This window comes from Hyperolius riggenbachi, chromosome 9 (genome assembly GCF_040937935.1).
Source record: "Hyperolius riggenbachi isolate aHypRig1 chromosome 9, aHypRig1.pri, whole genome shotgun sequence".
Taxonomy (NCBI): domain Eukaryota; kingdom Metazoa; phylum Chordata; class Amphibia; order Anura; family Hyperoliidae; genus Hyperolius; species Hyperolius riggenbachi.
In genome coordinates, this window is record NC_090654.1 from 133,584,113 (window position 1) to 133,610,583 (window position 26,471).

At 43.8% G+C, this 26,471-nt stretch overlaps 1 protein-coding gene and 1 long non-coding RNA gene across 3 annotated transcripts in view; one reads left to right on the forward strand and one right to left on the reverse strand.

Moving 5' to 3' along the window:
* Window positions 1-26,471, forward strand: part of LOC137532712 (uncharacterized) — an 80,593-nt gene that overhangs the window by 44,149 nt on the left and 9,973 nt on the right. The window lies entirely within an intron of this gene.
* The window catches only part of KHDC4 (KH domain containing 4, pre-mRNA splicing factor), a 54,253-nt gene continuing 46,196 nt past the window's right edge, over window positions 18,415-26,471 (reverse strand). The window contains exons 11-14 of one of the 2 annotated variants that reach the window (XM_068253543.1): window positions 25,601-25,744; window positions 23,527-23,639; window positions 21,804-21,895; window positions 18,415-21,176 (exon numbers count right to left, since the gene is read on the reverse strand). In XM_068253543.1, the coding sequence (XP_068109644.1) occupies window positions 20,977-21,176; window positions 21,804-21,895; window positions 23,527-23,639; window positions 25,601-25,744 (549 nt within the window). In that variant the 3' untranslated portion in view covers window positions 18,415-20,976. Of the gene's footprint in view, window positions 21,177-21,803; window positions 21,896-23,526; window positions 23,640-25,600; window positions 25,745-26,471 lie in introns of those variants that run through there. The other variant, XM_068253542.1, reaches the window with a different exon arrangement.

Here is a 26,471-nt window from a genome sequence, read left to right on the forward strand (position 1 = left end):
TTCGCATTAGTGGAAATGGGCACTTACTCTCACTAAAGGAAAAAAATTTTTTTTTATTAAGAATGTAGAAATTCCCCAGAGAGATACCTTCAGTCCAGCCATGCCTTTGGAGTAGCTCCTCTGCAAACCTCATGCCTTGGCCTTTCATGGTTGATGGGTCAGCCATGTCAATATGAAATGCACACCTGTGTTTATTTTCTTTTCACACTGCAATGACAAAAGGGAGAAAAAGATCAGCAATATGATTGCACATACAATACCTTACAAGTTTTGTTTACAAAAATAACAAAATAATACAACATAAAGGAGCAGATGCAAATAGTCATAACATTCCATTGACAGATTTGGAGAATAAAGCTAGGTACACACAATGCAATTTTCGGACAGATTTACTATCAGGTCGATTTATTTCCAACATGTCCGATCTGATTTCCGATCAATTTTCCTTAGAAGTGAACGTAAATTTGATCAGAAATCAGATCGGACATGTTGGAAATAATTAATGTGATAGTAAATCTGTCAGAAAATTGCATTGTGTGTACCTAGCATAACACAAGCTCAAACACTCGCGCTGAGAGGCAGAGTTTATATGACAGCCAGAAGAAGGTCAGCTGACCAAGCTGGTCAGCTGACATTTCCACCACTTCTCATTGGTCCAGCACTTAGGGGAGGCGCTGGAAGCGCTGATGTATATATACTTGGTGCTGGTCATTTCTCTGGTGTCTGGCACCAGACCTTGTCATATCTGTGTTCTAGCATAGTTTCCAAAGGTGTTGATGATCACGGAGCTCACACCTTAGCGTTAGGAATATTAAACTGTATTATTTGTTATGACCTTCTGCTTGCCTGACTAATCCTCCTGAACTCTGATTCTGTACCTTGCTATTTCTGATATCCTGTTGCCTACCTCTGCTTGTTCCTGAACTCTGTATTTGCCTCCTGACTCTGTACCTCGCTATTCTGATACCCCGTTGCCAAACTCTGCCTGTCCATTAGATTGTGTTTCTGTCTCCTGAATCTGTACCTTATTTGTCTGTGTGTTGACAACCTGGCTTGCCTGACCTCGAGAACTGGCCTTACTGTTAGAGGCAGTTCCCAGATCTGTTAGTGACACCCCCTCACTGGTGTCACTCACGTTCTGTCCTTCCTACTCTCAGCCTAGCTCCTCCCCCGGGAGAGTCTAGGCCAACGGAGGGAACATACTTCTGTGCAGTACTCCTTACTGCTTCTGTACCTTCTCCTAAGGTGCAGTACTCAAGGTATTTCTGTTACACCATACACTCTCATATCTCAGGTGACCAGAGGTTAGAAGATATATCTGATTATCGGTGATACTGCAGATCATCCATAATCGGGTATATTCTGCATTCTCGGTGATACTGCAGATCACCGGTAATCAGACCCTCTCTGTGTTACACCGATCGTTACACCAATATAAAAAGAAACTTATCCAGGTACTAAGGGCCTGGATGAAGGTATATTAACTGATGCGGAATATGCACATTTGGTCTCAAAAGCCCAGAGGGTTCCAGTAATTTATCAAACACCTAAGATCCATAAGAGCCTTGTAGAACCCCCGGGGCAACCAATAATAAGCGGCATAGGATCTATTAATGACAGAGTGGGACAGTATTTGGACCAATTTTTACAACCACAAGTATCAAAACTGCAGAGAATCCTGAAAGATACAAAACATACTATACAGATAATAGAACAAATTGAAGTATCAGAGACTACCATTTTAGCAACGGCCGACGTGGGGTCGCTGTATACTAATATTCCACATGATGGTGAAATGGAGGCAGTACAACACTACTTAACACAGGAAAGTAATTTACCAGAAAAACAGATTGAATTTATATTGGACCTATTGAAATTTACATTAACCCACAATTATTTTTGGCATAGGGGTGAATACTTTAGCCAGAAATATGGATGTGCGATGGGGGCATCGTATGCCCCATTGCTAGCAAATTTATAAATGGCCAGATGGGAGGAGGAGGCCATTAGGATGGGGGGTTCCAATATAGGTCTATGGAAACGTTATATTGATGATCTGTTGATCCTATGATTGGGTGACGCAGGCGCATTAGATATGTATATAACAGAGATAAATAACATCAAACCTAATATACAACTTACAGTGGAACAAGATGAGCAAGAAATTCACTTTCTGGATTTGAAGATTATTAAAAAAAATACCCCCAAGCTAATTACAAAATGTTTTTTCAAAAAAACAGACAGAAATGGGTATATACCCACATCAAGCTGTCACCACGCAACATAGATAAAGGGGGTACCCAAAGGGCAGTTCTCTAGGATTAGAAGAAACTGTTCAGATATACGAGACTGAGATACAAGCTGAAATCATTAAAAAAAGATTCGTAGAAAAAGGTTATAATGAAACAGAACTGAATACAAAAATTAAAGAGGTGGCAGCGAAAGAAAGGGCATCACTACTGGGTGAAAGCCAAAAATTACAAGAAACCCTAAAATGGCCTTTATAACAGAATATTCCAAACAGCACAAAGAAATAGAAAAGATAGTAAAAAAAAATACTGGCCAATTCTAATGAATGACATGGACCTCAACAGATGTCTCCCCCCGAAACCCAATTTTATATACCGCAGAGCTCCAAATTTGGGGGATAGGTTGGTCCCAAGCTGTGTAGACCCTCCAAAAAGGAGGGAATTGGGGGGATGGCAAGAAAGTTTTTTTTTTCCCGTGTAGATCTTGCAAAGCCTGCAAAATGGGACTAACTCAAAAAAGGACCAAATTTCGGTCAGAAATTACCAACAAAGAATATAAGATTGATCAGTTTATCACGTGTTACAGCAACCATGTAGTGTACCTGCTTACGTGCACATGTGGTAATCAATATGTGGGCAGGACCACACGCCCACTAAAAGAAAGAATGGGGGAACACGTGTATAAAATTGGTAAAGGACATGACAACCATAGTGTCCCCAGACACTTTAAAATGAGGCATAGATGCGACCAAAAGGAGATGCAAATATGTGGAATAGAAAAACTAGAGCCAAGTTGGAGAGGCTGTCATAGACTGCGGGAAATTTGTAAAAAAGAAACTAAGTGGATATATATGTTAAACATTAGAACCACAAGGATTGAATATTGATATAGACATAAACTGCTTTTTGACTAATGATTAAAAGATACATCTAGAATATAACTCTACTAGAAATATCTGTAGCCACTAGGTGGTAGTGGTGCACATAAGGACATAAGGCATACAATATTATAGCAATAGAGATAAGTTGTACAGGTTCAGGCACTGGGTGGCAGCTGTGCACACAAGCACATAAGGTATACTATTACAGTGTTCCCCAACCCTGTCCTCAACGCCCACCAACAGTGCATGTTTTGTGGAAATCCACAGAGGTAGATAATCAGCTCTGCTGAGACACTAATTACCTCACCTGTGCATGTTTGTGGTTTTCTGCAAAACATGTACTGCTGGTGGGCCTTGAGGACAAGAAGACATCACTGTTTTCACACAAGTTGTATTGGAGCACGATAATAGCATTTTTAGCTGATGAATAGGTGGCACAATATTAATAATATGCACACATTACTATTCACATAATATTTAGTGTGGAGCATGTAGTAGCACATGTAACATATCAAGTATTTAATAGGGTAATGTAATGAACTCTGGACAGGCGGCTGCGGTAGACAGCGCTACTACCGCAGCTGCCACTGTCTCACTGCCTGGTAGTATACCCGTGTCTCGGGCGTCTAGCACGCCGAGAACGGGTTTGTCAGCTGCACATAGGGTGGCCCTGTCGCGTGCGCCCGCACACAGACAGGACCTTTATGCGGGGAGGAGGCACGTCAGCTGACCGGCCGGTCGGCTGACGTCAGAGGAGACACTCGCCGCTCCTTATTGGCTTAGAGGAGTAGGCGTGTTTGAGGGGTCTCTGCTTCTTAAGCCAAGCTGAATCACTAGCAACTTTTCTGCTGTTGCGAATACTTCGTGTTAGCGCTCAGACCTTTGATAGCTATAATTATAATTCATTGAAGACTGTATTTATCTGTGTATGACTCTGGCTCGTTCTAACTTCTCTTCTGCCTCATGATTCTGTACCTTTGCTTATCTGATCTTGTTGCCGACTCTGCCTGTTAAAACCTTCCTGCCTTTGCCTCCTGATTTTGTACTTTATCTGTCTGTCTGTTGCCAACTCGATTAGCCTGACCACTCTACTCTCACCAGAGGGCCCTGACTCTGGTGAGGGGTTCTGAACTGTTAAAGAGAAACTCCAACCAAGAATTGAACTTTATCCCAATCAGTAGCTGATACCCCCTTTTACATGAGAAATAGAATGATTTTCACAAACAGACCATCAGGGGGCGCTGTGTGACTAATTTTGTGCTGAAACCCCTCCTACAAGAGGCTCTGAATACCGCGGTACTCCTGGCAAACTGCCACAATGTAACAATGTTCACAGACAGGAAATAGCTGTTTACAGCTGTCTAACAGCTAGAAACAGCTAAATAACCTGCCCACAGTAACAATGTCACCATGTAATAAATGTCAGAATGTGAATCAGGGAGAGGAAAGATTTTACAATGAGCTAACACTGACTAAATCATTTATACATAATTATTGTAAAAATGAAGCACTTTTTCTATTACATTATTTTCACTGGAGTTCCTCTTTAAGACCCACCAGCTCCTCTGGTGAGGTATTTGCAAACTGTCAGTTCTTACTGTTGCACCAAGCACTATACCTTGCTATTAGCTATCACATCAGCTGTCTGGTATACTTGTATTATTGGTGATTCTGCAGATCCTCATATAATCAAGTATATATCTGTATTATAGGTGATACTGCAGATCACCTAATAATCAGAAGTCTGTTTCTTGCTGACACAAATCGTTACAGGTAATATATGGGTAATATTGCAAGCATATATACAATACGATCATATGATATAAAACGATCATATGACTATAGTGTGATCAAGGATAATGTATCCATATATAATATTTAGTGGTGCACATAAGAATTGGTATATAGTATTGGTTGATGAGTAAAAATTTATTGTGATTATATGTATAGTGGGGGGGTTTCAGGTGGAATAAGTTGCACATATAAGGTTATATATAAAGTTTGCACTAATGGGGGCTAAATTGAAAACATAGGAAAATATAATATCACCAGCATTTTTAGTTGTATAATGTTGTATATTAAATTTGCACTATTGGGGGTTATTCTTGTAGAAAGTGTAGTGGAGCACTCCCCTCGATTGAAACAGCGATGTGCCTCGGCTATTCTGGCAACACTCCAGAATCTTTACAGCAAAATGGAAGCGAAGCCGGCACCATCAGATATGTATTTGCTCTTTTAATCAGATAAAAACATGCAGACAGCAGATATGCGACGTTTCGAGGACACAACTTCTTTTTCAAGCTGAGCTGTGCATGACCAAACATATAAGTAACCAACCAATCCTATATATACACAACACGGACATATGGCAGCCTATCAGCATTAAGCTACATCATTAACCAATGATATCGGGTCCTACCTAGTGGACCTGATGGAAAACCACAAAGCTGCCTGTCTGATAGGATCTTTTGAAATGGAGACTTCCCACCCTCTCCTCCACGTCAGTCCCATGTGGGGGCAAACGGCTACTCATTGCTGGGCAGAATCATGCGGAGATCCGTCCCCATCCGGCCACACCCATCGGCGGACCTGAGAGGGGACACTCCGCACTACGTAGGGGAGAGGGCGGCAACCAGCCGCCCACTCCCCTTCTGCCCAGCAATGGAGACTTCCCACCCTCTCCTCCACGTCAGTCCCATGTGGGGGCAAACGGCTCCCCCCCTCCCCCCCCCCCCCTTTTCCTTTCCCTTCCTTCTTGTCCCCTTGCTTCTTCACCCTACAGTTTCATATAATAACATCTAACTGGCTGCCACCGCTTATGAACGACCATCAGTAGCATTTAGAGACATAGCGCTGTGTTTGCAAAACACACCATACATGAGCGGTGCGGTTGCTTGGCAACAGACACACGCTCTCTTTCCCGAGTGGGGGCGGACACCCAGGCTCTCTATTTACATCTGCATGGCGTATAGGCGGATTTTCTTCCGCATACGTCATGCGTTGCTGGGCAGAAGGGGAGTTGGCGGCTGGTTGCCGCCCTCTCCCCTACGTAGTGCGGAGTGCCCCCTCTCAGGTCCGCCGATGGGTGTGGCCGGATGGGGACGGATCTCCGCATGATTCTGCCCAGCAATGAGTAGCCGTTTGCCCCCACATGGGACTGACGTGGAGGAGAGGGTGGGAAGTCTCCATTTCAAAAGATCCTATCAGACAGGCAGCTTTGTGGTTTTCCATCAGGTCCACTAGGTAGGACCCGATATCATTGGTTAATGATGTAGCTTAATGCTGATAGGCTGCCATATGTCCGTGTTGTGTATATATAGGATTGGTTGGTTACTTATATGTTTGGTCATGCACAGCTCAGCTTGAAAAAGAGGTTGTGTCCTCGAAACGTCGCATATCTGCTGTCTGCATGTTTTTATCTGATTAAAAGAGCAAATACATATCTGATGGTGCCGGCTTCGCTTCCATTTCACTATTGGGGATTATTGAATGAAAACACAATATCACCAATACTATAAGTATATTGTAAAATACATAGGTTTAAATAAGGTATACCTGGTACTATGATGCAAAAATACGCGATTGCGGTAATTCCACAACAATGCGACGAAAATTGGGTACGGTGGCTATACTCTGCTATAATATAATGTGCAGAGCAGAGACAGTTCATGATGTCTAATGTAAAGTATTAACAATTAAATGTATGCGACAAAAAAAACGCTTTCAAATATATGTCAATGATGAAATAATACAGAGAATGCGGTAAAGAGTAGCATTTCCACACATGGAAATTTTTTAGTGTGCATGCCAAAGATCAGAGCAATGCCATATGTACTCTCTGCCACCAAGCATTGAGCCGTGGAAAAGCCAACACCCACGTAGGGACAACTGCCTTATGAAGGCACATGCAGAAAAGGCACAAATTGTAATGGGAAGACAACCTGAGCAAAAGCAGCGCACAAAAGACAAAGACAAACACTTATATTGCGCTTTTCTCCTGGCAGACTCAAGGCGCCAGAGCTGCAGCCACTAGGACGTGCTCTCTAGGCAATAGCATTGTTAGGGAGACTTGCCTAAGGGCTCCTGCTGAATAGGTGCTGGTTTACTTAACAGGCAGAGCCGTGATTTGAACCCTGGTCTCCGGGGTCAGAGGCAGAGCCCTTAACCATTACACTATCCAGCCAAAAGCAAAGCCACCCTCCTTCTCCTCTTCCTCCTTCAGGTGCATCATCTTCTTCAGCCGCTTTCTCCCTTGAACCTTCAAAATCACAGCCAACCTCCTCCACTCCGCCTCTCACCTTGAGCGGCTCCTGCTCCTCTGCCCACAGCATCAGCCAGGTGTCCGTGAGGGAAATCTTTGAGCGGAAGAAGCCAATGTCTGCTAGTCACCCCCTTGCCTGGTGACTGACAGCTGGCTTAGCGGAACTGTTATCTTGCCAGCTGTTACCATACCAGCTGGTAGACTCTGAGGCCTTCCAAAAATTTGTGGCCATTGGGACACCGCAGTGGAAGATACCAGGCCGCTATTATTTCTCTAAAAAGGCGATACCCAAACTGTACCGGGAAGTAGAAAGGCAGGTGGTGTCATCTCTGGCACACAGCGTTGCGTCAAGGGTCCATCTGACCACGGATGCCTGGTCTGCCAAACACGGTCAGTGCAGGTACATTACTTACGCAGCCCATTGGGTCAACCTGGTGACCGATGGCAAGCAGGGAGTACGTGGCTGTGCAGCGGACCAACTTGTGACACCTCCACGGCTTGCAGGCAGGCCTGCTGCCACCTCCTCTCTTTCTCCTCCTGCTACATCCTCTTCGCTGTCATCCTCCTCCTCGGCTGAGTGGCAACGCAACTCTACTGGTGCTGCAATCTCCTCTCCAGCTACACAGCCCCAGCTCCCCTGGGCTTATGCTGCATGCCAGGTACGGTATCACGCCATCTTAGACATGTCTTGCCTCAAAGCGGAGAGTCACACTGGAGCAGTTCTCCTGGCTGCTCTGAACAAACAGGTGGATCAGTAGCTGACCCCGCACCAACTGGAGATCGGCAACATGATGTGTGACAGCGGCAGCAATCTAATTTCAGCTTGAAATTGGGAAAGTTGACACATGTACCCTGCATGGCACATGTGCTCAATCTCGTATTCCAGAGATTTGTGTCTAAGTACCCAGGCCTACAGGACATCCTAAAGCAGGTTAGGAAGTTGTGTGGGCATTTCAGGCAGTCTTACACGGCCATGGCACGCTTGGCCGATATTTAGCGGAGAAACAACTTGCCGCTGAGTCGCTTGATTTGCGATAGCCCGACTCGCTGGAATTCGACCCTCCTGATGTTCGACCGCCTGCTACAACAGGAGAAAGCCGTCAAACAGTATCTCTACAACTACGGTCAAAGGACACAGTCTGGGGAGATGGGGATGTTCTGGCCGAAGTACTGGACACTCATGCAAAATGCCTGCAGGCTCATGCGGCTGTTTAAGGAGGTGACAAACATGGTGAGTCGCAGTGAAGGCGCCATCAGCGACTTGATCCCGTATGCCTTCTTCCTGTAGCGTGACGTAGAGTGGTGAATCAAGCTGTGGATGAGCGTGAACAGGAACAGTTACAGGAGGAAGCGTTGTGGGATCAATTTTCATCAGAACCAGATGTTTCCTCCAACACCTGCTGCAGCACAGAGGGAGGAGGAGGAGGAAGAGTCGTGTGGGGAAGAGGAGTCAGATGATGAGGAAGGTGTTGTTTTTTTTTTAGGAGGAGGAGGCAGCAGAAGAACAACCGCAGTAGGCGTCGCATGGGGCTTGTGCTGCTCAAGGCTCCCGTGGTATTGTTCGTGGCTGGGGGAGGAGGAGAACTTACCTGACATCACTTAGGAAGAGCAAGAGGAGTTGGCTAGTACGTCTGGATCCAACTTTGTGCATATGGCGTCTTTCATGCTGTCCAGCCTGTTGAGTGACCCCCGTATAAAAAAAACTCAAGGGGAATGAGTTGTACTGGGTGGCCACGCTACTAGACCCTCGGTATAGGCACAAAGTGGCGGACATGTTACTAACTCACCTGAAGGCAGAAAGGATGCTGCACAAGGCATGTACGTGTCAATTCCCCTTCGTGATAGTTACCTTGCCGCGGTGAAGGGGCTTGGGTGCCACAATGAAGCAATGACCGACGGCTATATGAGTCTGTTGGGGTTGGGAGGCACACCTGACCCAAGAAAATAGATAAGGTCGTTGCTTCATTGTGGACAGACCAAATTCGATCAGCCAGACACTCAATCACTGTTGTTCTGTCATTCAGTTACCGCAGCCCGACCATATGGACTTGACAACCGCTATCGACTGCACTCTGGCCATGGTGCGCACCAGTCCAGCACTGCCGTCACTACACAAACAGCTGTTTGCGATGCGTTACACAGTGAGTTTGGTCTGTCAGTGTGAACCAGTACACTAATTACACTACCTGATTGATGTATACACATGCAAGATGTTTTAAAGCACTTTAGGCCTCCAATTTAGCAATAAAATGTGATTTCTGCCCTTAAAACGCTGCTGTGCGTCAAATCCTGATTTTTCCCGGGAAGTTTTGGCCTGTACCCCACTTCGCCATGCCCCCTCCAGGTGTTAGACCCCTTGAAACATAAAGAAAAGTTTTTAAAACAAAAAAAAAAAGTCAACCTTCAAATAATTATGTTCAGTTATGCACTCAATACTTGGTCGGGAATCCTTTTGCAGAAATGACTGCTTCAATGCGGCGTGGCATGGAGGCAATCAGCCTGTGGCACTGCTCAGGTGTTATGGAGGCCCAGAATGCTTCGATAGCAGCCTTAAGCTCATCCAGAGTGTTGGTTCTTGCGTCTGTCAACTTTCTCTTCACAATATTCCACAGATTCTCTATGGGGTTCAGGTCAGGAGAGTTGGCAGGCCAATTGAGCACAGTAATACCATGGTCAGTAAACCATTTACCAGTGGTTTTGGCACTGTGAGCAGGTGCCAGGTCTTGCTGAAAAATGAAATCATCTCCATAAAGCTTTTCAGCAGATGGAAGCATGAAGTGCTCCAAAATCTCCTGATAGCTAGCTGCATTAACCCTGCATATATATATATATATAATAGGCTAAGGCTTCAAGCAAGAAGAAGAATGGCCTTGCCTCCAGGGCCGATCCAAGCAAGAAGACGACGTAGCACCCTGCCCCCAGGGGCGGTTCTACACTTGCCGCAGAGCTGGAGGGGGTAACAGGCAGGAAGGGGGTATTGAACACAGCGACGGGGAGGGAGGTCCCCCATCTGCGCTCCTCCTCTAGCTTAGGTTCTATGGAAAACAAAAGTTTGCTTTCTTGGAACAGAAAGAATTTGCGATAATTCAGGTTGGAGTAAGCTTGAGATGTCTCCCAGTGCATCACTGCTGAATATATGCAAATTAACCATTGTTGCCCTTAGAAGCTAAACACACCGCTGGAATGCAGTGTTTAGCTTCTAAGGGCAACAATGGTTAATTTGCATATATTCAGCAGTGTTGCTCTGGGAGATATCTCAAGCTCACTCCAACCTGAATTATCGCAAATTCTTTCTGTTCTAAGCAAGCAAACTTTTGTTTTCCATAGCATTTTAGTAAGGGGGCTTTTAGGACAATTGTAGCCCCTCACACACTCCAATGAGTTCTGGTTCACCACGAGCTTGCTGGTTAATCTGTAGCTTAAGTTCAGCAGCAGCCGCCGCTATTAGTAAGAGGCAGCGGGCGGGGATGACTCACCTCTTCCGCGTTCCAGCATGCATTCCACTGTCGTCACTTCCTGCAATGCCGTCCACTTACAGTACAGTGGGCGGCATTGCAGGAAGTGAAGACAGTGGAACGTACGCTGGAACGCGGAAGAGGTGAGTCATATCCGCTCGCTGCCTCTTACTAATAGCGGTGTCTGCTGCTGAACTTAAGCTAGAGGGGGAGTACACCTGGGGGACCCAGGTGAGGGAGGGGGGGGTCCGACCCCCCGCCTCTGTGCCCAATACCCCCTTCCTGCCCGCTACCCCTTATGCTACACTGCGGGTCGGCTAGTAGTTATGTATAAAGGATTTGGTCAGTGTTTGCCCATTGTAAAATCTTTCCTCTCACCGATTTATTGCTGACATTCATCACATGGTGAAATTTTTACTGTTGGCAGGCGATGTCACTGGAAGGAGATGCTGCTTCCTTTTTTTTGGCAGTTGGAAACAGCTGTAAACAGCTGTTATTTCCTACAGTGTGATGTCAGAACCATGGTCCTGGCACACTGTGGGACAGGTGTCACCTCAATATCAGCCATACAGAGCCCCCTGATGATCCAGTTGTGAAAATGAAAAGATTTCTCATGGGAAAAGGAGTATCAGCTACTGGTTGTAATGAAGTTCAATTCTTGGTTACGGTTTCTCTTTAAAGAGGAGCAGTCAGCCATACTATCTCAGAAAAAAACCCCCACATAACTAAATACTCGCTCTACTTACATAAAACATATGTATTGCCCTGTCCACATTTTGACTTTAGTGATTTCACTACAGCAAAAAAAAAAAAAGAAAATCCTTAGCATTTCCCATTTTAAGTGTGGCTATTTTGAAGCCAATCCTCATGTAATTTCCTCCCTTACTTTCCTCTGCCTGATATGCCCACCCTTCACTATAGAAAGTGCATTGTCTCAGCATGAGAAATACTGGCCAATCAGAGAGAAAGAGAGGTGTGGGAGGCTTCAGTCAATCAGACTGCATTAGTCAAGTCTGAGGGGGAAGTAGAGTAGCAAAAAGGACAACCCAGCATGCCCTGCAACTTCCTTTTTGAGTACCAAATTTTGTGTGTACCAAATTAGAGTAAACTGGGGAATGATCATTTATCAACAAAAAAATTAATAGTGATTTTAACTTTTGGATTGCCTGGTAAGCATCCTTATTACTTGTTTACCAGATAAAAATAAAAAATTGATATTTGATTTTATGCCTGATAGTAACACTTTAACACTCTCCTGACTGCCTAACGCCAATCGGCGCCGAGAGGGTGGCCCCCACAGGACCGCCTAACACAGATCAGTGTCAGATCCTGGAGGCAGGGTTTAGCAGAGAATGCGCATGTATGCATGATCGTTCCCTGCAGAGACGTGAAGCGCCGTGATCAGCTTGCCAGCCCGCAATCGCGGCTGGCAGGCTTTTAATGAAAAGAAACAGAAAAACTGTTTACACCTGTACAGCGCTGCGATCTAGCGCAGTGCTGTACAGAGGATGCTTTGCTGTCCCTCGGCGTGGCTCACAATCAAATCCCCTGGCTCATGCCTATGAGAGGAGGGACAATTATGGATCATCATCCAGGGCCAATTTAGGGTGGGGGGAGGGAGAGTGAACTAGAGCAATTTAAAAAATAAAGGCTTTAACAAAAAAAAACTGCTAACAATCGCAGCAGCGATCAGAGCCCACCAAAAGAAAGGCCTCCTAGTGACAAGAAAACGAGGTAAGATTTATTCGGTTGGTAAGTTGTAGGACCGAGCAATATATTGTTAAAGCTGCAGTGTGCTGAATTGTGAAAAATCACCTGGGGAAGGGGTTAGGGGTCGTGGTGTAAACCTGTGGTCCTCAACTGGTTAAAGAGGAACTGTAACGACATATTGAATGCAGCAAATGATTCAGGTTACCAACTTTTACTTTAATTATCCTGGTTTCTGCATCAGAAACTCTTCCTTTAGCTATATACAGTGGCTTGCAAAAGTATTCGGCCCCCTTGAAGTTTTCCACATTTTGTCACATTACTGCCACAAACATGAATCGGTTTTATTGCAATTCCATGTGAAAGACCAATACAAAGTGGTGTACACGTGAGAAGAGAAACAAAAATCATATAAGATTCCAAACATTTATTACAAATAACTGCAAAATGGGGTGTGCGTAATTATTCAGCCCCCTGAGTCAACACTTTGTAGAACCACCTTTTGCTGCAATTACAGCTGCCAGTCTTTTAGGGTATGTCTCTACCAGCTTTGCAAATCTAGAGACTGAAATCTTTGCCCATTCTTCTTTGCAAAAGAGCTCCAGCTCAGTCAGATTAGATGGTTAGAGTTTGTGAACAGCATTTTCAGATCTTGCCACAGATTCTCAATTGGATTTAGATCTGGACTTTGACTGGGCCATTCTAACACATGACTAGGTTTTGTTCTAAACCATTCCATTGTTGCTCTGGCTTTATGTTTAGGGTCATTGTCCTGCTGGAAGGTGAACCTCCGCCCCAGTCTCAAGTCTTTTGCAGACTCCAAGAGGTTTTCTTCCAAGTATTTGGCTCCATCCATCTTCCCATCAACTCTGACCAGCTTCCCTGTCCCTGCTGAAGAGAAGCACCCCAGAGCATGATGCTGCCACCACCATATTTGACAGTGGAGATGGTGCGTTCTGAGTGATGTGCAGTGTTAGTTTTCCGCCACACATAGCATTTTGGCCAAGAAGTTCCATTTTGGTCTCATCTGACCAGAGCACCTTCTTCCACGTTTGCTTTGTCCCCCACATGGCTTGTGACAAACTGCAAACGGGGCTTCTTATGCTTTTCTGTTAACAATGGCTTTCTTCTTGCCACTCTTCCATAAAGGCCAACTTTGTGCAGTGCTTGACTAATAGTTGTCCTATGGACAGATTACCCCACCTAAGCTGTAGATCTCTGTAGCTCGTCCAGAGTCACCATGGGCCTCTTGACTGCATTTCTGATCAGCGCTCTTCTTGTTCGGCCTGTGAGTTTAGGTGGACGGCCTTGTCTTGGTAGGTTTACAGTTATGCCATACTCCCATTTCTGAATGATCGCTTGAACAGTGCTGCATGGGATGTTCAAGGCTTTGTAAATCTTTCTTGTAGCCCAAGCCTGCTTTAAATTTCTCAATAACTTTATCCCTGACCTGTCTGGTGTGTTCTTTGGACTTCATGGTGTTGTTGCTCCCAATATTCTTTTAGACAACCTCTGAGGCCGTCACAGAGCAGCTGTATTTGTACTGACATTAGAGAACACACAGGTGCACTCTATTTAGTCATTAGCACTCATCAGGCAATGTCTATGGGCAACTGACTGCACTCAGACCAAAGGGGCTGAATAATTACGCACACCCCACTTTGCAGTTATTAATTTGTTAAAAATGTTTGGCATCATGTAGGATTTTCATTCCACTTCTCACGTGTCCACTACTTTGTATTGGTCTTTCATGTGGAATTCCAATAAAATTGATTTAGGTTTCTGGCAGTATTATGACTAAATGTGGAAATCAAGGGGGCCGAATACTTTTGCAAGCCACTGTATTGCTGTATGTAACCCCACCCTCCCACTGATGCTTGGCCTAGGCTATTATGCAGAATTCTTCACCTCAGAACATTCGGGGAGACCAGAGATCTACTGGATATCAAATCTAATGCTAGGAATACACGGTACGTTTTGTACCGTGTAATCGAGCCGCTGATGGCTTGATTGATAAAATCCGACGTGCCCGATCACCCGCCAGATCGATTCCCCGCTCGATACCGCGGGCAGGACAATAGAATAAAATGAGGAGAAGATAAGAAGCGCCCGGGGGGACGAGCGGGAATCGATCCAGGCGCCCGCAGGGAAGCGCCGGAATTGATCCAGCAGCTCGATTACACAGTACAAAACATACCGTGTATTCCTAGCATTAGGTAAACTACACTGCTGGCCACAAAGAATTTGTAAGCAGTAGAGGATATGGGTGGGTGGGTCAGTTGATCATCTCTGTGCTTAGAAGTGAGAAAGGTTCACTAATGGGTATGACCACTTTTCAGTGGATCCTGGGTCACAAGACTCCAAAGGGAATTGCTCTAGAAAATGGCATAATACTCTTCACCTGGACTGACAAAACATCTAGTAGGTTGAAGTATGGTTTTTTAATCATGAGATGAGATCCAGAATGTCAATGATTTCAATGTAAAAGGCAAAACCAAATATTTTACATATATATTTTTTGAAGGCAAAGCCAAGAAACTTTTCAAACCCCCTAATATACCATAAATGACTGTCGCAGCTTAATAGCAGCCATGACAACAAATAGATCTGGCCATGATATAACACCACATCTCAACATGCTTCATACTGAATAAAGTAAGGGTTTCTTAACCACTTCCATACCATGCAACTCTGGCCCCTTACAGAGGAACTTTAACTAAAGGTGGCCACTAATGATCCAATTTCTAGCGAAAAATCATTCGAGCGATCAGAAATTCTGATCGGAAGTGAAATATTGTAATACATTGTTCACTACACCATCAACGAACCACTCTTTGCTTCCCATCTATCACAACCAACAAGAAAATCCAAATTTTGGTTAGACGAAAATTCATTCGGACGACATTTTTTTTCATTAGTTCATAATAGATTGTGTCCATCAATGGAGGTAATTTACAACCAATCCGGTCAGAATTTCTGATCGCTCGAAGGATTTTTCACTAGAAATTGGACAGTTAGTGGCCACCTTTAGGATTAAACTTCAACCCAATCAGTAGCCGATACCCCCTTTCCCATGAGAAATCTTTTCCTTTTCGGGAATAGATCAGGTAAATCTGTATAGCAGATATTGGCCTCAGTTCACAAGCTTTATCAAACGTTTAATAATTTACCTCATGAGTAAAATCTAATTTTGAATTCACTTAGGTGTTATAGATTTATTGAACATTTTATTGATAAAACATTAGATAAATCTATAACACCTTAGTGAATTCAAAATTAGATTTTACTCATGAGGTAGATTATCAAACATTTGATAAAGTGTTTGATAAAGCTTAGTGTATTGAAGCCATTGTGGTGAAACCCCTTCCACAGTGTGATGTCAGAACCATGGTCCTGACAGTTTACTATGCAACTTTGCAGGCTGTTTCCAACTGCCAAACAAGCCGTATCTCCCTCCTTTACTGAGAGTTCTATGCACATCACCTGTTATAAATTTCAGAATGTAAATCAGGGTGAGGAAAGATTTTACATTTGGCAAACACTAAATCATTTATACATGAGTATTGCAAAAAATAAGCGATGACTTATGCTGGGCATACACGGCATAGATTATGTGCTGGATCGAGCCGCTGGCTTGATACCGGCGCATCCCTGCTCGTCCCCGCCGGCACCTGGATCGATCCCCGCTCGCCCCCGCGGGCGCTCATCTTCCGCTCGATTCCCCGCTATTGGCCGCCCGCGGGGATCGAGCAGGGAATCTATGCGGCGGATCATCGGGCCATCAGCGGCTCGATTGATAAGGGGAAATTGTACTGTGTATCCCCAGCATAAAGCCGCGCGCGCACACACACACAGTCTTTTAGGGCCCATTTCCACTAGCCACAGCTGCGAGACGCGCGGTGGCACTTCCTGGTCAGCGGGAACACTGACGAATCCCAGAAGCCGTGGCACGGCTATGGGATTCGCAGCCTCCCGCACGGACACTTAGGGCAATGCCGGCCGAATCGCTAAGGTAAGCGATTCGGCCAGTGGCGCCATTTTTTCCTGTGGCAGGGTTTGCCTGCTGGGAAACTCTCTGAATTCGGCCTGGTTTCTGCGCTAGTGAAAACGGGCCCATACACCTAACAATTTTCCCGCTGATATACAGCAGATTCGATCACTTATCGAATCTGCTGTGAAATCGTTGCGCAAACGCTGACAGAACAATAGATTTCCGTCCGAAAACAATCGTTCCCGCCGATCCTCCCATGTGGAAGATTTCGCTCGATCGCCGGTGGGTCGGGAGTGCATCGATAGCGGCGTTTAAATGCCCAACGACGGACGCTAGCGGCAATACATTACCTGCTCCGGCCGGCGCATGTCCCCTGGTCTCCACTGTCTTCTTCTCCGTGCTCGGCTCCTCCAGCTTCACTGAACTTCCTGTCCCGACAGGAAGTTTAAACAGTAGAGCGCCCTCTACTGTTTAAACTTCCCCGGCAGGAAGTTCAGTGAAGCTGTAGGAGCCGAGCACGGAGAAGAAGACAACGGAGACCAGGAGACACGCGCTGGCCGGAGCAGGTAATGTATGCGGGGGAAGGGGGCAGCTTCTCAGATTGTGAATGGTTTCATGCTGAAATCGATTCACAATCTGTTTGCAGTAAAGGCAGCCATGCGATCCCTCTCTGATCAGATAGGGATCTATCTGATGTCGGATCTGATGGCAAATTGACCAGTGTATGACTACCTTCAGGCTCTCAAACTTCTTTTGAAACCCCTAAAAAAAAAAAATCTCTTGCTATTGTTCAAGCAACTGATAAGACTGATAAGAAATCAATTCAACATTTGGATTAACTTATCAGTCTTATCAGCTGCTTGAACAATAGCAAGAGATTTTTTTTTAGGCGTTTCACAAGAAAAGTTGTACACGCACTACATCCGGCAACGACGGGTCCATCAGAACCCGCTGGGTCGGACGTTCAGCCGACAGGAGTGTGTGTACGCGCTGTCGGCAGACTAATAAGGCTGTTTCTGAATGATCTGCTGAGCGCATTGTACAGAAACCGCCTTATAAATCCTCCGACAGCACATGCACGCACTACTGTCAGCTGAACGTCCGCCCAGCAGGAGGGTCTGACGGACCCGTCGTGCCGGATGTAGTGCGTGTGTACGCACCTTTAAAGACTGCTATTGAGAGTGTGTATGGAGCTTAAAGAGGAACTCCAGTGAAAATAATGTAATAAAAAAAGTGCTTCATTTTTACAATAATTATGTATAAATGATTTATTCAGTGTTTTCCCATTGTAAAATCTTTTAAATCCCTGATTTACATTCTGACATTACATGGTGACATTTTTACTGTTGGCAGGTGATGTAGCTGCTGCATGGTTTGTTTTTGGCAGTTGGAAACAGCCATTTCCCCCATTTCTCACAATGCAGCAAGGTTCCCCGACAGGAAACTGCCAAGAGTACGTACTTTTCTTGTGGGAGGGGTTTCACCACAATATCAGCCATACAGTGACCCCTGATGGTCCGTTTGTGAAAAGGAATAGATTTCTCATGTAAAAAGGGGGTATCAGCTACTGATTGGTATAAAGTTCAATTCTTGGTTGGAGTTTCTCTTCAAATTGGCACACAGTGATCAAGGGGTCAGGAGCCAATGAAATTGGCTCCTGAGATACAGAAGCTCTGTCGTCAGCATGACAGCAGAGCACCCAGGTGCAGTGATGACAAAATGGTGCAAACTGCCAGAGTGAGTGGACTGCGTGGTGGGGGTGACTGAAATCTAAGCCCTGGCAGGAATCACAGCTCTGAAACAGGGCATAGATCTTAATCACTGCCGCCCAGATCCGGTTAAGCATATTATTGACACTCAGACACAGAAGTGAAAGTTTCATAATTTATTTACAATAAAAGTTCTCATATTTACAGCATTTTATTTTTTAAAGATACAAAGCGGCTTTGGCAGATGGTGAAATGTGGTCATGGTGGGCTCCTGGTCTTCTACAGATATAAGAAAATGAGAGTAAGAGCTCTTAGGATATTTGAAAGTTCAACAACGGCAGGTATATAAATAAATGAAGGCTGTGAGGGCTTGGAGCACCACCCACAAGAGCACATGCAGAGGTTGCCTTTATCGAAGCAGAAAGGACAAGCACTGAGCACAAGAAGGACCAAACTAGAAACACTACAAGTGTGGCTCTATAGCATCCTACTGTTGCCTGTATGAAATAAGTGGTACCTGTCACTTATTAACTAGGGATAATTAACTGTAGTGAGGTCATCCTCAGTGAACTGATAAATATATTCAATATTACTTTAGTCACTAAGGGGAAGCTGTCACTGTTCACCTTCTAAAACAAAATGCTCTGTTTGTAATGCTTTCTTAAACAGCAGGAATAAGTATTCAGATAACGTGATAATTCCTTGTTTGCATCCTTGTTCCAGGTTTGTGAAAGTATTATAACCAGAGAATCCGCATGACAACAAGCACCTATAATTTTCTAAAGAAGGCAGTTGGGCATTTAAAATTGTCACTGCAGTGGAGGCAGCAAGTTGCAGATGTGACCAAGACCAACATAAAAATATAATAAAAATTACTAAAAAGAAAAGAGGTTTCTCAGTCTGTGTGCTCACGTCAGATTCTCTTTTCCTCATAGTGCACTATGGAAAGAAATCTGAAAAGCTGCCTTGAGATTAAAGCTACACACGGGATTGATTTTGCCTACAGGGATTGGAGCTGGTTCCCTCTGGCAAGTTTGGGGCTGACTTCTCTAAGAAATGCGTCACGAGCCTGGAGGGTAGAGACTGTACACTGTGGAGTGGCTTCTGGCAGGTGGGATGAGAGAACAATGTGTTCAGGGGTCAATTAATATTTGGCATGCCGCATCTTAAAGGAAACCAGAACTGTGGAAAATCAAATAATCAATACGTACCCAGGGCTTTCTCCAGCCCCATAAGCACGTGCAAGTCCCTTGCAGTCCTCCTGCAGTCTGCCGTTCACCCGCGATCAGCCCCAGTAGCGCATGCGCAGAAGGCCATGTGACTGAGCCGTTGCCGGGGCTGATCGCAGGAGGACAGCTAGAGACTCACACATGCTTATGGGGCTGGAGGAAGCCCTGGTAAGTATTGATTCTTTGATTTTCCACAGCTCTGGTACACTTTAAGGCGACATTGGGGGGCTACTTAATACACACTAGATTCTCGTCAGTCAAGTTTAATCCAGCATGTATACTTATTTTAGCACTATTAGTCTCACAGAGGCACAGGAAAATTAGTTCCCATGATGTCAGAAACCACTTATGGATTGCTTAAATCTATAAAGAAAAGCAGATTAGTCAAATATAAAAAGCTAGCTGTCTGAAAGCCAGAGACGGAAACGTGAAAGTGGATTTAGTTGCTTTACCCAGCCATTTTGAGAACCAATATGAAGCTAGATCAATCAACGTCATACAAGAAACCTTTGGCTGATGTATGTTGCAAGTTATACCTCAAAATGCCCCTGGGGTACTCACCTCGGTAGGGTGAAGCCTCTGGATCCTATCGAGACTTCCCCCCCGTCCTCCTCCATCCTACAGCGGTCTCGCACTGGCCCACGGAATGCACAGCCGACAATTTGTCAGGCTGTGCAATATTTACCTTTCCCTGTTCCAGCTGGGGCGCTGTTGCGTCTGCGCAGTAGAGCGGACCCGACTGGAATTGGCCATTTCTGAGCAGAGAGCTGCTACTGCGCTGGAGCCAGGAAGGTAAATATTTACATCCCCGCTGTTCGGGGAGCTTTATCACCGCCGCCGAGGGACAGAGGAGGATGGGGGAAGCCTCGATAGGATCCAGAGGCTTCCCCCTCCCAAGGAGAGTACCCCCAAGGCGGATTTTTTTTCGATATAGATCCTTTAAGTGTTGTGTAGTGCAAATTACACTAGTGTAGATTTTTTTCTGAGCAGGTACAAATTGTGTTGAATTTTGTATGCAAACTGAACAAAGCCAAAATCCGTAGCAAGTGCATTGGATTGGTCCAGTTTAAAGCTACATGTATATTGCAAAATAATTTGTATTTGGTAAAATTTTCAACTCACAGACCAACTCTACACCAGAATTGACAAAAAATTTTTGGGAAAGGTACACCTTTAAGAAAACATGTGGCATCAAGGAAGGTTGTAGGTTTTTAGCAGTCTTTCACCATCCAATTATTTTCATGGGATGATAAAACAAAAGCAGCCCTTTCAAATCGAAACTTCACCATGTCCAGAATTATGAAGTATGATTTAAATAAAACTGAAAAATACAAACTAATGAAAAAGATGGATCCTGTCACTTCACCTGCTCTAATAAAGTTTTCTTACGAAAAAAAAAAATCTTGCCCAAGGTCATGTGGTTGTGTACATGCCAAATTATTGCTACAAGTCACAGATGGGATGTGGGTGCGGCTGGAATGCAAAATACAAGTCCTACGGAGCCATCCAGAATGGCATCTGCTGTTTGGCTCGCTGCTGTGGGGCCTGGTATTGGTAGGCCACATTCCACCCTGGAGAATAAGAGCCTGAATTCTTATATACACCATGATCATCTTCTTCATCAGACGAGTCTCCCGTGTACGCTACGAGTCCAAAAGTCTTATCAGAGGTCTTCTGCTTCTTGACAGGAATGTCTGGAACAGAAAAAAGGGCCGGAACAAGAGAGACAAGGGGGGAGAAAAAAAAATCCAAAAGACAAAAACCAAACATAACAGCATCATCCGTTAATTCACGAGAGAGTTAAATACATTAGTTGAACACCATTTTGAATCAGTCACGGAGGTCACCCCAGGTCACACATCAAAGGTCAACCACGACACAGGCACACGGTCCGCGAGCATGGAAGAGAAAAGGGAAAAGGAAGAAAAAAAAAAAAAAAAAAAAAAAAAAAGAGAGAGAGACACAAAAAAAAAATACAAGAATAAACAATTAGAGATGACGCTGGTAACATGGATATCAGTATAAAGTCGATCCCCACCCTCTGTATTAACCTCTTGCAGGGTGGTAGGGACTGTTTTATACAAAGGCCTTGTCATTTTAAAGAGTCCCTGTTGCTGCCACAAAATTGCCATTTTGTGTGCTGTACTAAAGTTCAACTCAAAATTTCACCAGAAGATATGGACTTCACAAGCTTCAGCATTTGTAAAGCACACAAAATGTCTTACACACGTGTGGATCACAGGCACTTTTTAAGGCAACAGCCAAACGGGCCAATGCTGTCTGCTGGATAAATAAAAAGTTACTGGTCAGCAAATACTCACCATCTGGACCAGAGGGGATCCGGGGAAGAATTTTGTCTTCAGATTCCTTCTGTGTTAATACTGGTAGTCCAGGAGGTGGAGGCATCAGCTGCCTGAAGGGACATTTAAGCAGGTGAAATTTAGTTATCAGTGGTTAAGTGAGGATACTATAATGTATGGAAGATCACATTTGTTTCATTCTACTGAACTCAAAGTAGACAAACTTCAAAGGGTAGTCCACTGTAAGCCTATTTGGCAGGGCCCTCTTTCCTGCTACCATATCATGGACTTAATGACTCGTCTGCTACATTTATGCCTATGTTGCAATCTGCACATCATTGTTTAATGGTTAGATCACTTCGTCCTACTGGGTACACATGGATGTTACTCACACATGCACAGTCTGAGCCTAGTCCATGGCCACAGACAGCAGACATTTTCAGTATTTGACTGGCAGTTAGCTGGAGCCGGAATTATAGTAATAGCTGGAAGCCGAATTAAGTCTTACCCCACTTAACTATGGTTTAAGAGGGAGACTCGCGTATAAGCTGACCCCTCAACTTTGACATAAAAAAAACCTGGGAAAATTGATTGACTTGTGTACAGGCCGAGGGTAGGAATTACAGCAGCTACTGGTGAGCTTTAATAGACAAAACCTATGATTCTATATTCTATTGATATAGTGTAGTAATTATTTGGGGGCACATTCGAATCAAAACTGGTTTTCTAGCTTTCACACTTGATTACTTCCCAATAAAGTGAACACATAGGAGACTTTAATAGCATGAATAAAGATGGGACTAGCATAGCGAATAATTAATTCCTGCTAGTCACATATTCAGGCTGTACAGCAGGAAGGGAACAAGCACCAGCACACACACAGAACTGCTGCTTCTATCCACAACATATAAAACAATGCATTTGCCCATTCACAGCAGAGTTCCTGGTGCTATTTACAGGAAGGTTATTTTATATGTACAAGGCACAGCTCAAGTTTCACCTTTTGAATTACACAGGCTCTCCCTTCTGCAAGTAACACTTTCACCAGCTTCCTTATCACTGGCAGTAGCGCAGATCACTGTGGCTGGAAGATGACATTCAGGACTTTGGGCTGACAAGAATGCTTTAATATTTCCTCATGACTCGTGCATAAGCCACTTTTGAGACTTTTTTAGGCTCAAAAACTTGGCTTATACACAAGTATATACAGTATCAACATCACCGCGAAATTTGTCACAGCAGGGCGAGTCGTTTTTCAGCTTCACTCTTAAAATTTCTCCAGCGCCTTTATTACATGCACACATTCTGATAACCCTGCCAACATGTAGATAGTAGGGAGGACATCATACATTAGTTTTCAAGCAGAGATTTCTATTTTAAAGGATGTGCCATTTTAAAACATGTGACAGCTTTGCTCTGACAGTGTGTTCTGTTTAATTGTGGATGAAAAACTGAAAAATGTGCAAATAACCATGCAGCTAATGAGAAAGTCCCAGAATTGATCTCCCAACCTTCTGTATCAACGGCAGTTCCTTTACCACTTTGCCTTGGCTAGGAGATACAGAGCCTCCACATTCCTGCTGCTGATCCTTTTTTCCAGATCACCAACATCACCACAGCACACCAGAAAAATTTAATTGGGGGGGGGGGGGGGCATGGGTGATCAGGAAAAAGGAGTGGGAAGGGTTAATGACAAGAGGAATTCTGTGAAATAGAGTTGAAAGTGGAATTTTACATCTCTCACCTGTCTCTCTCACGGTCCTTGCAGGAGCTCACGTCTGCTTTTGCTGCCGAGAGGTCAGTCTTGCTTGGAGCCGGGAAGCCTGTACCTAAATTAGTCATATGAATGGGTCCATGCTATGAGCAGAAAAATACACAGTGGCATTAGCAAATCTACAAGTCTCCAAACAAATCCACTTTCTCACCATCACCTGACTTCTACTCAAGAGGATATTCACCTTGGCAGTGAAAAGTGATACCCCCCACTAATATTTTACTCCAGGACAGTGGGCTGCAGCTCAATGTACCCACATTACAAAGGCTACATGACTTCCAGGCCTTCTGCATTCCTTTATAAAACTTAGAATTAAAAGGGAGGGGAAAAAATGTCAATTTTTCTTTTAACATGAGCTGTAAAAAAAAAAATGAAAAAAGGAGATGCACCCCGAAGTCCAGTTCTGAAAATCAAATTGTTAAAATCCTCCTCACCTTAAACATAAGCACATAGACCACAAGTAAAAAACAAACCATACTGCCCACAACAGGTCAGGTGTAACTAATACAAAACCTAGGGGGATTTGAAAGCTTTGACGCAAACTGTCTGCTAAGCAAAGAAGGTGGTTTAACATGAGGATGTTGTCTATGAAGTGTCACCAGTTATCACTACAGACCTTTACATATTCACAGAAGCCTGGACACAATGTTTTGTTTTTTTTAACTAGATTTGGAAATGTTCCTCTGCATTAAAGGGACTCAGATGGAGTAAACTAAAGATTTATTACTTACCCAGGGCTTCCTCCGGCCCCCATAAGCACGAACGCTTCCCTCACCATCCTCCGTTTAGTGGCAATCATCCCCGGTAACTGGCTCAGTCAAGTCAGTCCGGGTCTACTGCGCAGGCGCAGACCACCCAGACTGGATCCCACTGAGCCAGTTACTGGGGATGATTGCAGACGAACTGAGGACTGCACCCGTTCTTATAGGGTTGGAGGAAGCCCTGGGTAAGTAAAAAATAATAATCTTGAGCCGAGTCTCTTTAAGGTCTCTTAGTGAAGCTAGGAAGGTCCTACTGACACAAGCAGCTTTGCAACATGCAGCATTCGCTCTAACATGCTCTGTTTCCCTGGATTTAAACAGCTTTTGCCCACATGCTTTGACTGTGCTTTAAACACCAGCCTGTGGGTAGTGTGAAGCTGGTATAACCTGTACATCAAACAAATTCTTATCACTCATTATACAGTATTTCAATGAAAAGTGTCTCTACCATATTCTAGGGCTCCTATTTGTGAACCGGTAGAACCAACAGTCCTTCCAGTATGATTTCGGGATGTAATAAAACATTCGAGCACATGGAGATAATACAAATGCTTTGCAGAGAGAGACAGTGGGTGGTAATCCATGCAAGGTCTCTAGAGCTTTAAGTAAAGGTTCCTAACTACTTCAGTGCACATCAAATGGTGAAAAGGGGGGGGGGGGGGATTTACTTTTGTACTGTAAAAGTGATGGAGGGATTAATAATGCATCTTGCAATTTTAAGACATGTACAACATGCAAACTGCATGCATCAACTCTGAATGATTTGCATCTCATTGACCACCCCTACTGGTGACACTGTAGACAAGACAAGCAAATGACCCACTTAAGTCAAAAAAATGATAATTCAGATTGTTATTATAATGCCCATTTGAGATAACTACTTCAAGTACATGCGTAACAGAATCTCTAAGCCACTTATAAGGGATTATAAAACAAGATGTTGCCATGACCCCAGCTTGGTGGGGTCTGCAGTAAAAAATAAAAAGGTGAAGTGTAAGTCTTCTGCTAGCATAAGATGTCGTTAAAGAAAATCATCCATTGCATTTTCCCAAGATGGAAAAAAAACAAAAAAAACAAAAAAAACAGGAAATTGCATAGATCACCTATCGCCAGCTTACTATGGACATTTACCCTCAAAACTTTCTACATGGGAAGATATAGCTTGCAGAAACCTGCACCTCATCTTAATGCAGTTTAGACCCCATTTATTTGCTGTTCTACTAAAGTGTTAAAGTAGTAGTGTTGTACAGGCCATATGATGTATGCAGATATAGTTATAGCACCTGGTAGCCCAATAGTCCAGCATCTTGTTCCTCGGGTAGCTCCTCTGTAAACCTCCTCTTCTGAGCCTGGGACAAGCTTGATGCTGTTTGAGGTACTGTTTGTCTTACTGGAACAGGAGGGACATACGCTGCAGTCAGGGGTGTCTGGGATGTAAAAAGGAAACACCAATGTCAATTTCCCAGGAGACAAATTACAATGGGCAAGATAAACACACAGCCAAAGTTTAACCACTTCCCTACCACAAGTTTTTACCCTTCAAAACCAGAGCAAATTTTAACATAATGTTCCTCCCATTCATTCGCTAATAACTTTATAGCTACTTATTACAGTAAAATGCATCTATATATTTTTGCAGGACAAACTAGGCTTTCTTTGGGCCATACTTTTTCCTAAGATTTTTTTTTTTTTTTAATGCATTTTACAGGAAAGAAGGAGGAAAAAAATTCTCAGCTTTCAGCCATTATAGTTTAAAAATAAAATTTGCCATTTTAGATATCACATTTTATTTGTCCCGGTGATTACAATGTTTAAATTGTATCCCTAGCACAGTATATATTTTATAGGAAATAAAGGTGTATTTTTTCCCGTTTAGTTTTTTTTTTTTTTTTACTATAACCATAATTACAAGCCTTTATATACAAAAATAACAGTACTATACTCATGACATACATATTAAAAAAAAAAGTCCCTAAGGTAACGATGTATTTTTTTTTTTTATGATGTAATTTTTTTTTACAAGTGTTTTATTTTGGTAACTATGGGGTAGGGGTGGAAGGGTTTAAAAAATAATAAAAATGTATTTAATTTTTCTATTTAATAGTGTACACTCATCTAAAGGATTATTAGGAACGCCTGTTAAATTTCTCATTA